Consider the following 15,664-nt stretch of genomic DNA (forward strand, 5'->3'; position numbering starts at 1 on the left):
ATAGTAAATCTGAGTATCCTCTTGATTAGATGGAGAGATGATTAGTTAACTAATAAAGCATATTTCCAACAGAGTCAGAGAGGGTGTTTCCAGAGACAACTGGCATGGGGGACAGCAAGCTGAAAGTGAGCAGCATGGTCCTACAGATGGAACAAAAGCAGAAGAGGAAGCCACACAGTACCTGCAGGCTCTCTTCTATGAGAGCAGGTGTGTCTGTTGCTTTGCCCATCACCCATGGACATCAGACTGGCTTCTTCAGCCTTTCATCCTGGAATCACCTCCAGTGACCCTTCAGGAGGCTTCCAAGTCTTCAGCATAGAGCCATGACTACATCGTTGGTCCCTCTTACCCTGAGACTCCAGCTTCTTGGCCAGAGGGATTCAGATCCTTCTTGGTTTCTCTGGCTCTCCAGCTTACAGACAGTCATTGTGGGACAATACAGCCTTGATGATGTGAGCCAAACTAATAAATCCACCTTTAAATTCATACATATATACATGCATATATATATATATATATATATATATATATATACACATATATATGCATAAATATGTATGTATATACACACACTCTCTTTATATATTCATATGTTACATTTAATATATATAATATATATTCTATGGATCCTATTCCTTTAGAGAACCCAAATACAGTGTTAATATGAGGACTAAATTAGCAGTGTCTGACACAGCACATGTTCAGTAGACATCATTTTGCTGTTATCATTATTCAAACCCTTTGGCTATACACAAAATCAACTGCAAGTTTGTGGCCTGTTTAGGAGTTTTTCAACAAGTTTTATGTTTGTAAGCACTGATTATAAACCTGCTATCTGTTCCTTGGCCCTGGATAGGAACCTGTTTACCAGTCCCAGAAGTCCAGTGTCCTAGATTTTAAGACAGGGACCCTGACTGTCAGCTACTGTCTTGGTACTGTCAATGCAACATGACCAATGCTTCCTCAAATAAACACAGCTGCAGGATAAAACAAGTCTAAACTCCTGAAAGAATGGGAAAGGAGAGACTATAGGGAAACTTCCCTGGAAACTGAATGACTAGGACCTCTCATTTTGGCCCAAGTAATAAAAGAATAGGAGTCAGAGAAGGATTCCAGCCAACACCTAAAGCCAGAAGCTCTTCCTTACTCTCTTGCTTCTTGCCTGGTTTAAGAAAGTAGGAGCTCTCTTTGTGGTGCTAGGCACTGGAGTCTCTTCCAGCACTCCAACTAGAGAGAAGGTCTTTTGTTTTCAAGTCAATATGCCATTGTATCCAGAAAAGGAAGTGTCAGCCAGCCTAGAACACTCTGGAACCAATGCCCAGATGCTTGTGCAAAGTCCAGGGGACTGAATATGCTCTCCCCACACGCTCCAGGCTCCTGACACACTGAAGCACTCATACCAGTTGTGAATCACATTCCACCTGCATGTAGCCAAGAGTGGGCTGGTGGAACAGCTGTTTCTATAGGATTTGGTGAGCAACAGTATGGAGGGCATCTGGCAATGAGAAGGGGAGACAGTGTCTAATATAAAAATAGAGTGAGCCACTATCAGAGCAGGCCTGAAAAGAGACCCAACCAAGAAAAACTGGACTATGTTCTTCTCATGCAGCTTAAAGGATCAAGGCCTGTCTCTGTAGCATGGTGGTAGCCCATGCTTCCTCAACCAGGGACCGGGCTGGGGAGTCAGGGGGTAGGACTCTCAGTTTCAGCACATTGGTCCTCTACTTTCTCCCAGATGACAAGTAGGTTTTTATAATGTGGACATATGTCTGATATAGTAATGCTGGACAGCAGGGAGGCACCAGTGGTTTCTGTGGTATTCTTGTTGCCAAGACATGAGGACAGTCTGAATCCCTCTAAGATTCCTGCAGTACTCATGGGCAGGCACTCTATGTCACAAGATGCCAAGAACAGATGAGATGACAAGATCCCTAGATGCAGAATCTTGGTGGGGCAGAAAGCCTACTTGGGGGGAAATCACATTAGTATATTCACTTTTCTTATTTCCTGATATCCAAGATGCTGATTCACCAATCAAAATTATGGAAAAATTATAATATATAAGATGCTTGTATGTGATATGAACATTTTTGGGTAAGGAGGAGTGGGAAAACTCAGGAAAGGAATCATGGAAATTCCATAATGAGAGTTCAGGGGATTCCAACACAAATCTTGCTGAGTGTGGTGGCACATACAGTAACCCAAGCTACTTAGAAGGTTAAAGCAGGAAGATCTTTTGATCTCAGGAATTCTAGATAAGTCTGCATAACATAGTGAGACTCCAATCTCAACAACAACAAAAACATCTAGAAATCTCTTTCAAAATGTACTCCTTTGAGCTGGGATTTTATATTACATTGCCATGTCCCATGATGCCTCAGGACCAAGTATCTCAGGACCCTGAGATCCAGACTTACCCACACTTTGTCCAGAGACAAAGAGAGATCCCTTCTGCCTTCCAAAATTTCCTGTGAGAATACAAGAACATGCAGATGCAGTTGTACATGACTGCAATCCCAGAGACTCCTGAAGCAGGAGAACAGCCTCAGCAACTTAAGGAGATCCTGTCTCAAAATTTTAAGAAATGGAATGGACTGGGGAGGTCACTCTGATTAATCATCCCTGGGTTCAAGTCCGAGTCCAGAAAGAAGAACAAACGAATGAAGGAACAAAGGAATAAAGGAAGATTGCCCATGCCTGTGCTCTCCTAGTGTCTCTCCTGTGCCCACTCAATCCAGCAAGGCACTCCAGAGATAGCAAAATGGACCTGAGTTTCTGAAGCCCAGGCCCCTTAGTTGCCTAACCTGAAATTTTGTATGGTTGGAGAGTGTGAACTTTAAATTGGGCAGGGACTACCAGGTCCCTGGGAGCAAGAGACAAGCAGGCTGTCTGTGTGTCAGGGGACTAGGTCTCTAGTCCTTGGGGCCCCTCAGCCTGGCCCACCCCAGCCTAGTGAAGCTGCTCGTAATGAATTCAGCACTTCTTCCATGGCTCTCTCGAACCTCAGAGCAGTTCACCTGGCTCCAGCTCTCTGCACACAATTCTGTCACAAGCCAGTGAGTAGGACAAAAAGCTTTTTGAAATATCTCAAAGTCAGAATATTTGCTTGGAGAAGGAGAAATAATAATAATAATAATAATAATAATAATAATATCATCCACCACTGGATCCACATTGACCCCAGGCCAGACTCTGCAGTAAGAGTTCTACTTAAGCTCACTGATCCCCAGCTGATACTCGCCCAACAAGGATATACCACTACCTCCTGTTACAGGTAAGGAACCTGGGTGGAGAACCTGTAGCAAATGACAGGGTCTGGACACCCAGTCAGTTTGAATTCAAGCCCATGCCAACTTCTCTGCCATACAACATGACATGCTGATCCAGGAACCCCAGATTCAGGCATTTCGAAAGCTGGACCTGAAGCTTCCTGTTTGTGATGCCCCTTCCTCTCTTTTAAAATATGTGTGAAGCCTAAAATAAGCATTAAGTGGGTAAAGTTAGGTTTACCAGCCAATGAGAATCATGTGATATCAACTTACCAAGGAACCCTAGTCTCTTTGACCGCAGAGTTGAAGGATTCTAGAAAGATTCAGAAAAAAATGTTGGCAAGACCACAGAGTCCATAGGTCACATAATTGACCAGCTCATTTCTCAGGAAGAGGAGCTCAATCAAGTCAGAAGCTAGAACAAAGGCCAAGAATCTAACTTGGGCCCCACATTCCCACTCCAGGGCTCCTTCCATGCATCACCGAATACAAAGAAATTATAAAATTGTGAAGTGAAACTAGACCATTACTTTCAGAGCCACTCAGTGTTTTATTGCTCTGAGAATCCGATACAGAGATATGACAGAGTGTGTGAAATTGGCAGAGAGATGCTAGAATAGCATTTGGAATGTACTGAAAAAAAAAAAAAAAAACACCCAGAGAGGAGCTGCTCAGTAATAGCGATGGCTTCCTTCATTCTGGACATACGTTACAAATAGTCAGAGTTAGTGTGTTGTGGGCACATGTGAAGTATGTCACTTCTGTGTCAGAGCATTTCACTGTTGGTGGAAGATATTCCAGGTGTCATTCCCTGGCCACATAACTGTAAAGCCCACATTGTAGAGCTTCCATCCACCAGGGACTGTGTGGACAGGCCCCTGAAACCCACAATGGACATGCAGCATGAGAAGGCAAGAAACCTCTTCATGTTAATTCATAAACATTATGCATCTCTGGGGGCTGGGGCTGTAGCTCAGTGGCAGAGCACTTGCCTAGAATGTGTGAGGCACTGGGTTAGATCCTTAGCACTGCATAAAAATGAAAAAAAATATAGGCATGCTGTCAATTACAACTACAAAAATAATTTTTAAAAAAATTATACATCTTTGCATTACAGCAGCAAAACCAAGCCCATCCTTACTGGTTCTCCCCAAAGTCACATCCTTTGCCCATGTAATAGTCAAAGCTGTTGCTCATCTGAAAAGTATCACATTTTCTATACACAAACTCCTTCTTTATGGCTGTTTCTACTAGACAGGAATATGCTATGACCTGACCCTTAAGTTGCTAGGAAACCCACCATGCTCCTGATCTGGTGCTCCAGAAACAAAGACTGTCCCTCCAGGTGGAACTGGCACACAGAGCATTTCTTCCAAATGTTCGTATTTTTCTTTTGGGGGTAGAATGAAAAGGGAGAGGGTGATCTCAAGGTGAGACACTGGGATCAAGATTTTTGGAAGAATGGCAGCATTAGAGCTCAATAAATGGTCACTTGCATTAGAATGGCAACCACTGATACTCCTTGGTACAGGGCAATTGGAGGGTGACAGTGATAAACCAAACACAGCACTTTCTCTCCAATTTCTCATATTCAACAATCTAGTCAGAGAGAGGGAATCAGCAATCTTGCCAGAATTCAAGGCACAATGAAATTAACCTGTGCTAAAACTGGACAACCATCAACTGATGGGATGGTCAGTTCTACCTTGTGCCATCAGAGAGGGTGACACACAAAATGCACAGTGTAAACTCAGCCTGGAAGAATAAGTGGACAACAAGGGACAGTCCAGCAGCCTTTGTCCCAGCAATAGCAATAGTCTGACCAGGTTGGAACAGGTGTGCATGAGGTGTGCTGTGGAAGTGAGACAGGAGGGCAGGAGCAGAGCCTGCTGCCAGAAGCCTCAAATGCCTGCACCTCTCCCTCTGGGTCTTTGATCAGAGGCCAGGGTGAGGAGAGAGAGGCACACCCAGTGGTTTCCACTATCCCCTGTCTGAAAACATGTGTCAGAATTTGAAATAAACATAGGTCATGTTGTAAGCACACATGGAGCAGAGACATCACCCTCCCAGGACTTCTTCCCAGGTTTGACAGTGATCTTTACACCCTAGACTCATGAACAATGTCAGAGGTCTAAAGCCAGGGAAGGAATGGATGCTTGCTGAGATCCAGAGAATGCTTGTAAGCTCCAGGAAGGCAGAAGACAAGACTGTGTCTGGCGTACTCTTAGCACCAGGCACAGGCACCAGCTTGTAGTAGCCACCTGACCCCTAAAACAGCTCTCGTGTGCTGACAACACTATTGGGCTTTGGGGACATGAGAGCTCCCTCCTGTGAATTTTAACACTGTCCTATTCCAAGAAGGCCTTGAGACCAGCTTGGCACAGCAATGGAGGCTGCTGGGAACAAACCTCAGCCTCCTTCCTGCCTTTCTAAAGCTAGTCAACAACTGGCCACGCCAAGGCTAGATGAGCTCCAGGTGTGCCTACTTGCCTGGTATCCCTGCCAATCTCACTTATCCCAAAAAGCAACTAGGAAGCCCACAAGTGAGTCTCTTGGTTCTCTTGACCAGGGATAAATCCTGTGACCAGCAATTCTATTGTACCTCTATATCTACCTCTATTGGGGTACTGTTGAGAGCCACAGCCGAAGGGGCCCCAGCAAACTTCCAGCTGCCAGCAAACTTCCAGCTGCCGGCTGATGATTGGCTCACAGCGGCCCCAGCAACATCTAGCTGATTGGCTCCTCTGCGGTGATGCTCATTGGGCTGTTTCCCTGCCCTTTCAGACCACGGGGCTGCTCATTGGGGGACTTTTTTGGCTCCGCCCATGTGACCCAGCCAATCGGCCTCAAGAGCAGGAGGATTGTGGGAGGTGGAGAGAGGCTTGTGTTGGAGAGAGAGGCTTGTGGGAAGCCGGTGGTGGCAGTTGGGGCTCTGAGGGTTTTTCCTGAGAGGCTGTGTTGTTTGGCCTGTGTGGTTCTAAAAATAAAGTTAGTTTCTTTTGACAAGTGGCTCCTGATTGTGCCCAGCCAGACTGCGGCATTTGGTGGCTCGCACGGGAAGCGACTGAGGGTAAGTGATAAGGTAAACTGCTCGCCCCTGAGGGCAGGGCGAGAGGATGGGTAGCCATTTTAAGATTCTTCTTTTGTTATTTTGTTTCACTTTTGTTTTAAGTTGCCTGTCCCTGGAGATGTGTAGGGTGGAAGAAAAACCGCTCACATCTGAGGAACAGATAGGGAGAAAGGACGGATGGACATTTCAGGAGGCTATTATAATGATTTTGTGTTGTTCCAATTTTGTTTCACTCTGTTTCAGTTTTGTTAGGCGTTATCTTGTTGGGTTGTATTATAGTAGAAATATGGGATCAGAAATTAGTAAAAAACAAACTGAAAGAGTGTTAAGTAAATTGTTAGAGGAAGGAGGCATCTCAGTAAAATCAAGAATAGTCAGGGCATACGTTGATACAATACAAAAATGTAGCCCATGGCTTTTTAAGGAGGAGTTGTTAAATATATCACAATGGAACCATCATGGTGAAGACTTAAAAAGAATAGAAAAGAAAAGCCCAGGGACTCTGCCAGTTGGCACATTGCCATTGTGGACATTGGTATCTTGTTTGCTTAGTCCAAAGCCTTCAGTTCAGACAAAGGTAGAGGAAGGAGAAGACATATTGATTCAAGTAAAAGAGAAGGTCTCTCAAGTTAGTCAGACAGAGGAAAAAATTCAAGTAAAAGAGAAGGCCTCTCAAGCTAGTCAGGCAGAGAAAGAAAGTGTAAAGCAGAAAAAGCCATCAGGGGGAAAGTTACAACAGGAGACTGCTACTAACACCTTTCTATCACCAGAGGACGTAAGTGTCCAACTAACAAGGCCACCTCCATATGCTGGGAGGCCCCCAACCCCCGCAGTTGATAGTTGGGATCCTGAGACAAGATCTCAAATATTAACATGCCCTGTATTTGAGGCAGGAGGGCAGCGAGTTTACCATGTTTTAAATTTCAAAACAGTGAAGCAGCTAAAAGAGGCTGTAACAACCTATGGTCTTCAAGCACCCTTCACTGTAAGCATGGTCGAATCCATTAACAACTTGAACATGACGCCAGCAGATTGGGCTAATATGTGTAAAGCTGTGCTAAATGGAGGACAATACCTGTTATGGAAGGTTGCCAATGAGGAATTTTGCAAGGAGACGGCTAGGTGAAATGCAGCAGCTGGTTATCCTCAGAGAAATCTAGATATGTTGTTAGGAAAGGGACCTTATGAGGATCAGCAGCAACAAATTGCATATGATCCTGGTGTATATGCACAAATTGCTGTAGATGCAATTAAGGCATGGAAGACTTTACAAGGACATGGAGGTATACAAGGTCAATTATCTAAGGTAATACAAGGAGCTAATGAACCTTATGCTGAATTTGTAGATAGGCTTATTCAAACAGCTACCAGAGTTTTTGGGAATACAGAACAAGCAATGCCATTACTAAAACACCTGGCTTATGAGCAAGCGAATCGTTGGTGCAGAGATATCATTAGACCATGGAAACATGAAGATTTAAACACATATATTAAATTATGTAGAGACATTAATGAACAAGAGCAAGTTGTGGCAGCTGCAGTAAAAGAGGCTTTAGATGCCAGAGACATTAATGAACAAGGGCAAATTGTGGCAGCTGCAGTAAAACAGGCTTTAGATGCCAGGCCAAGAACATGCTACAATTGTGAACAAACAGGACATTTTAAAAGGAATTGCCCCATAGGAGGAGGGTTTAACAAAACTAGGTATCAAAGGAGTAGAATACCAGGTATTTGCCCACGATGCCATAGAGGGAGACATTGGGCTAATGAATGCCATTCTCAAATCACCATAGAGGGTACTCCATTATCAAAAAATGAACAAGGAACAGGTGTTTATCCACGATATCGTGGAGAAAGGCATCGGTCTCCATTGCCAAAAAATGGACAGGGGGGCCCAATGCTCTGGGGCCCCAAACCACAAATATACGGAGCACTGGAGGAACCCAGCAACCCCATCAGGGTAGTGCCCAGGACACATTGTCCATCAGATCCCTCATCAGACAAACCAGAGGGAGCGGAGGGTTGGACATCTGTGCCTCCGCCAGAGCAGTACTAACTCCAGAAATGGGAGTTCAAATCATTCCCACAGGGGTAAAAGGACCTCTTCCCAAAGGAACAGTAGGCTTATTATTGGGACGCAGCTCTTCTACTCTAAAAGGACTTATGATAAGTCCTGGGGTAATTGATCCCAATTATGAAGGTGAAATAAAAATTATAGCCAGTTCTCCAAAGGGTATATCAGTAATTTCACCAGGAGATAGAATAGCACAGTTACTAATAATACCCAGCCTACATGATAAATTTTCCAGTCGTACTGTAGAAAGAGGTTCCAAGGGATTAGGCTCCACAGGTGTAGATTGGGCTATGCTTTCTTTAAATTTAGATTCTCGCCCCATGCTAAAACTAAATATTCAAGGACATGAATTTAATGGACTACTGGATACAGGCGCAGACCTTAGCATCATCTCTCGTCAAGAATGGCCAAAACATTGGCCATTACAACAAGCCACTCAAACGCTTCGAGGCCTAGGAGTGGCGACTAATCCCCATAGAAGTGCAATGGTATTAGATTGGAAGGATCCTGAAGGATGTGAAGGAACTATACAGCCATATGTATTGGATCATCTTCCCGTAAATTGATGGGGACGAGATGTCCTAGATCAATTAGGTTTGACATTAACAAATAACATCAACCAAAATGCACCCACTATTATGACTAGACAAGGTTTTAGGAAAGGAAAAAGATTAGAAAAACAAGAACAAGGTATAGCAGCACCAATACAAATAGATCAAGGAACAGACAGACATGGGTTGGATTTTCAGAAAGGGCCACTGAGACAATAAAAATTACTTGGAAATCAGAAAGACCAGTATGGGTTCCTCAGTGGCCCCTGACTAAAGAAAAGATACAAGCAGCCCATGACCTGGTCAAACAACAATTAGCAGAAGGACATATACAACCTTCTGTATCTCCCCATAATACTCCCATTTTTGTCATCAAAAAGAAATCTGGTAAATGGAGATTATTGCAAGATTTAAGAGCCATTAATAATGAGATGGTTATTATGGGACCTGCTCAATCAGGGATTCCTCAGTTGTCTGCTTTGCCAAAAACCTGGTATGTTTTAGTTATAGATATTAAAGATTGTTTTTTTTTTCAATTCCAATTCATCCTGAGGATTGTCCACGTTTTGCATTTACTATCCCTGCACTGAATCATGAAGGTCCTGATCAGAGATATGAATGGAAAGTACTCCCTCAAGGGATGGCTAACAGCCCAACTATGTGTCAAATTTATGTTAACAAAGTAATCCAGCCACTTAGAAATCAAAATCCTGAACTACAAATATTTCACTATATGGATGATGTATTATTAGCACACAAAGATAAAAACACATTGCTAGAATGTTACGCCACACTTACAAACTTATTAAAAAATTATAATCTAGAGATAGCAATAGATAAAGTACAATTAAATTTCCAATTAATTATTTAGGAGTTCTATTATCCTCAACCATGGTCCGTCCACCAAAAATTCAAATACGAGTAGATCAACTCAAATCACTTAATGACTTTCAAAAGTTATTAGGAGACATAAATTGGATAAGGCCGTATTTAGGTATACCAACAGGAGAGTTGGGACCTTTATTTGATATCCTAAAAGGTCCATCAGATCCAAATTCACCCCGAATGTTAACGCCTGAAGCAAGAAAGGCATTAAAAATCATTGAAACATATATGGAAAATATGCATTTGGATAGAATTGATATAAGTTTGCCTTTATTATTTATTGTACTACCAACAAAAAATATTCCTACAGGAGTATTTTGGCAAGAAGGTCCATTATTATGGATACATTTATCTTATTCTCCTAACACTATTCTTACTAGGTATCCTGAGGCTGTAGGACAATTAATACTCAAAGGAATAAAAGCAGCAAAGGGAGTGTTTGGAATTTCTCCCAATAAAATTATTACTCCATATACTATGAATCAAATTGATGAGTTAGCTAATGAGTTAAATACTTGGGCAATAATCATGTGCAAATCTAATGTTTCATTTGATAACCACTTACCATCTAATCCTTTATTGTCTTTTTGGTCATCGCATCCTGTAATTTTTCCAAAAATGACAAGAAAAACACCTATCATGAATGCTCCAAATATATTCACTGATGGATCAAATAATGGTACAGCAGCAATAGTTACACCTGATCAAACTTTTACATTTTTAGTACCCAAACAATCAGCTCAAAAGGTAGAGCTTAATGCAGTATTACAAGCTTTTGTGATGTTTAAAGATTCTGTATTTAATTTATTTTCTGATAGTCAGTATATAGTTAACGCTATAGTATCCCTTGAAGATGCTGGTAGGATTTCCCCTTCCTCTACTGTTTTCTCTTTGCTTTCCACTATACAAAGTCTAATCTGGGACAGAAAAGATCCATTCTTTATAGGACATATCAGGGCACATACAGGATTGCCTGGAGCCCTTAGTTTGGGCAATGATTTAGCAGATAAAACTACACATGACATACATATTTTCTCTACACTAGAAGAAGCTACAAATTTTCATAAAAAGTTCCATGTCAATGCTAATACTTTACAAAAGCGTTTTAAAATAACTAAGGAACAAGCTAGACAAATAATAAAACAATGTCAAAATTGTGTGACCTTTTTACCACAAGTTAATCTTGGAGTCAATCCTAGAGGATTGATACCTAACCATATTTGGCAGATGGACATCACACACTTGCCAGAATTTGGAAAATTAAAATATTTGCATGTTACAATTGATACTTCTTCTGGATTTTTGATGAGCTCCCTTCATGCCGGAGAAAAAACTAAAGATGTTATAGCTCATTGCTTACAAAATTTTGCCACTGTGGGTGTTCCAAAACAGTTAAAAACAGATAATGCCCCTGGTTATACTTCTACCTCTTTTAAACAATTTTGCTCAACATTTGGCATTACTCATATAACAGGAATCCCATACAATCCACAGGGACAAGGCATAGTTGAAAGAGCTCATCAAACTATTAAAATGTACTTATTAAAGCAAAAAGAAGGAATTGGGAAGGGGTATATATTCCCCAAAGATAAACTTAAAATAACCCTTTTTACTCTAAACTTTTTAAATTTGGATTCATCAGGACTTAGTGCTGCGGCAAGGCATATGTGTCCAAAAAATGTGCATAAGCCCAAGGTACTTTGGAAGGATATTCTAACAGGACAATGGAAAGGTCCTGACCCAGTAATTGTCTGGAGTCGGGGGTCTGTTTGTGTGTTTCCACAGGGAGAACAGCAGCCGATTTGGATTCCAGAAAGATTAACTAAAGCGATTTCTACAGACCAAAAAGAAGATGATTTGGCTCAAATCCATAACAACTGATATCCAAAACTCCAGTTTGGCTATTCTTACATCTGCAACAGAACCAGGATGCTTTTTTCAATATCTATTTTATTATTGCCCTTTGCCATATCATGAAGTTCTATTTTGTTTTTTGAGCTCATACAGACCTAGGTTAATGTTTTGCTGATCAGTTCTATTTTTTGACTATAGAGTTTTTAAACATTGCAATGGAGATTTCACCTGTAAAAAGTTATAAGGCCTTTACTATAATGTTATGTGTTGTATGTATTATATTATGTGTGCACACTTGTGTTTTGTGTTATATGTTTGAATGTATGTATGTCCATATATCATATATGATGAGCGCTCATGATAAAATGGATCCAAATATTTTTTTTCACGTGATTTATATGGTTTAATTTAAATTGGGTAAACAACTGTTGAGGATTGTTTTAATATGTGAACAAAAAAGGAGGTTAACAGATCTGTTTGTTTACTTTCACCTTTCCTTTTCATTATATTTAATAATTCTCTTAAAGACAATGTAAATTGTTAAGAAAATTGTTTTCTTTTAGTGCCTTCTGGAATGTTACATAATTTTTTCTTTAGCCATTATTGCCAGAATTCCTATCTTCATCCCAGTGCTGGTGAAGTCAAAGATAAAACCAATCTACAGCTTCTGCAATAGCCATCACTGAACTGCTTGCAGAACTTGCCTGGACACATTGTGAACTCACCTGTATGCATTGTGAACTATCTGTTGGTGCAGCGACTTGTGGTAGTGTTGGGGTATTTCTGCTGATGATGTCATCGGTGGTACAATTTTTCCAAAAGGAGCCGTCAATTGGCTTGGTGTATCTTCCTCTCTTCTGCTTGTCATGATCGTCCAGCTAAAATTTGGGGGCCAACAGAGGTGAGGCAAAGAACCTCACCCCCCCCCAGCTGGTACAAAGACCTCTCCACAGGTGTGGCTGTATACTGGACCGGTAGTCAGTGACGGGTAAGATCCAATTGCAATGGTACCAACCTAACGGGTAAGGACCATATGTACTATTGGACAACCTAAGGCAGGCACGGTCCCTAAGCCACATGCTTGTTGTTTAAACAGAGAGGGGGAGATGTTGAGAGCCACAGCCGAAGGGGCCCCAGCAAACTTCCAGCTGCCAGCAAACTTCCAGCTGCCGGCTGATGATTGGCTCACAGCGGCCCCAGCAACATCTAGCTGATTGGCTCCTCTGCGGTGATGCTCATTGGGCTGTTTCCCTGCCCTTTCAGACCACGGGGCTGCTCATTGGGGGACTTTTTTGGCTCCGCCCATGTGACCCAGCCAATCGGCCTCAAGAGCAGGAGGATTGTGGGAGGTGGAGAGAGGCTTGTGTTGGAGAGAGAGGCTTGTGGGAAGCCGGTGGTGGCAGTTGGGGCTCTGAGGGTTTTTCCTGAGAGGCTGTGTTGTTTGGCCTGTGTGGTTCTAAAAATAAAGTTAGTTTCTTTTGACAAGTGGCTCCTGATTGTGCCCAGCCAGACTGCAGCAGGGTACAAATGTTCATGTGTGTTCGTTTGAAAAAGCAATGAATGGTTTCTGATTCCTTAAGGAGAAATGACCATAATTCAGAATTACACACCAAAGTGTTCCATCCCCAGGGCCCTGAGGGACACTGGGTAAGATCAGCCATCATACACCTGCTTCCCAGAATGTCACCTCAGTCAAGGAAGTGAGGGTACAACAGAGACAGTGTGGAATCTTTTTTTTCTCTTATTTTTCTTACTGGTATAGCCCCAGCACCTGAAACAATACCTATCACAGAGTATGAATGAATCACTGAATGAAAGAATCTGAAATACAGTGGGCATTATTAGGAATAGGAAGTCATAACTGAGAAAAGATGGTTCCTTTGAATTGGTAGGAACTTTTTTAAAAAAAAAAAGAGAACATGTCACATATATTTGTATTCTACTGTCCCCTCTGAAATCTCCTGGGAAGAACAGCCAAGAGTCTAGGGAGCCAGGATGTTGCACATTCCCCTCAAAGTCCATAGAACAGCAGAGCTGGGAGGGCCAGATGCAGACCTGAAGGCCTCTCTCTCCTTGTACAGATGATAAAACTCGGTTCCAGAGAGGGAGGCTGACACACTGCAAGTCACATATCCAGCAGCACCCTTGGTCCCCACACCAGCAAGAGCTTCTTTCTAAAAGCTGTGTGGTCCAAATGAAAGAGCAAAGAGGATGAGATGGGAGGAGACAAACCAGACAGCCATGATGGACTATGTCCTGCTGGGGCTCCATGGGCACCAAGACCTAGAAATGGTCCTGTTTGTGCTTTGCCTGGGCATCTACTGCATGAATCTGCTGGGGAACTCCCTCCTCATGGTGCTGATCATGCTGGACCCCCACCTGCACAACCCCATGTACTTCTTTCTCAGCTACCTCTCCCTCATAGACAACTGTGGCACCTTCTCCTTCATACCTCTCATGCTCACCAACTTCCTACAAACCAGAAGTACCATCTCCTTCCCAGCCTGTGCCCTGCAGATATTCTTGACCCTGGCTTTGGGCACTACAGAGTGCCTGCTCCTGGCTGCGATGATCTATGACCGTTATGTGGCTATCTGCCACCCACTCAGGTACACAGAGCTCATGACTGGACAGATGTGCATGCAGATGGCAGCGCTGAGCTGGGGGACAGGCTTTGTCAACTCACTGCTACAGTCCATCCTGATCTGGTGCCTCCCCTTCTGTGGCCACAACGTCATCAACCACTTCTTCTGTGAGATTTTAGCAGTGCTGAAACTCGCCTGTGGGGACATCTCCCTTAATGCCCTGGTATTGATGGTGGCTACAACCATCCTGACAGTGACCCCTCTCTTGCTCATCTGCCTCTCCTACATTTTCATCCTGGCTGCCATCTTTCGGGTTCCCTCTGCTTCAGGCAGGTGCAAAGCCTTCTCCACCTCCTCTGCACACCTCACAGTGGTGGTGATTTTCTATGGGACCATCTACTTTATGTACCTCAAGCCTAAGGCAAAGAATCCCAATGTGGATAAGATTATCACACTGTTTTATGCAGTCATGACACCCTCACTGAACCTCATCATCTACAGCCTAAGAAATGCAGAGGTGAAAGCAGCTGTCACAGCTCTGCTTGGGGGAGTTCTGTGCACCAGGAAATTAGCCAACTTTACCATTGCCCTCTGTCTCTGTCAGGATGAACTAACCTATCTCGTGGTAATGGCCTCCCTCATATTTCAGTGGCTTAAAACCAATCGATTTCTTGTTTATGCCCCAGGTCCATAAGGACTTAGTTGGGGTTCTGCTCTGAATCCTTATCTTCTCCTTTCTGGTACCCATAATGACAAAGCAGTTACCATCTGCAACATGGCTAGGCATCACAACAAAAGGAGAAGAGAAGGTAACACAGCCTGAACTGACCTTAGTTCCCACTCAGAAGTGACACATGCTACTTCCACTCACACTCCTTTGATCAACACCAGGCTCATGGTCACATTTAACATCAAGGACAGGAGATTCACATGGAGAATGTGTGTGATAGGTCAAAAGGACTGAGAGGTTTGTGAGTACCCAATGACCATACGCTATGCTGCAGCTCCTATCCAGGTGCTCGTAGAGATTTGGTTTCCTTTTCCTTCATGGTGTTTCCTTCACAGGCTGCTGCCTGATCAATCATCTCAAGAAAGCCCAGCTTAGCTCACTTATAGCTCTCCAATGGGTCATCCAAGCTAGATTGGAAATGTGCTTCTTGGGATTTCCTTCCCTTATGGGTGGGCTGTGTTTGCCCATAAGGTAAATGCACATAGGGTGGAAGGCAAAGGTGAACAGCACCAGGCCTTGGGGGACATTGTGTTACCAATGCACTGGCTCTCCTAGTTCTGGCCATGTTTCCTCCTTCAGCTGTCCTCAGTCTGGGCCAGGTTCAGCTCCATTGGCAAAAGGTGCCAGCTACTCCCTCAAGTCACCT

The 15,664-nt window shown here is 43.1% G+C and overlaps 1 protein-coding gene across 1 annotated transcript; it reads left to right on the forward strand.

Moving 5' to 3' along the window:
- The first annotated feature begins 13,914 nt into the window (after positions 1-13,914).
- On the forward strand, positions 13,915-14,982 carry LOC124101288 (olfactory receptor 13C2). The gene has a single exon (XM_046457173.1). It carries the CDS (start codon positions 13,915-13,917, stop codon positions 14,980-14,982), a length of 1,068 nt encoding a protein of 355 aa, XP_046313129.1.
- Positions 14,983-15,664: the final 682 nt, after the last annotated feature.

This window comes from Marmota monax, unplaced genomic scaffold (assembly GCF_021218885.2).
Source record: "Marmota monax isolate L192 unplaced genomic scaffold, Marmota_monax_Labrador192_F-V1.1 WCK01_AAM20220418_F8-fsc00069, whole genome shotgun sequence".
NCBI lineage: Eukaryota > Metazoa > Chordata > Mammalia > Rodentia > Sciuridae > Marmota > Marmota monax.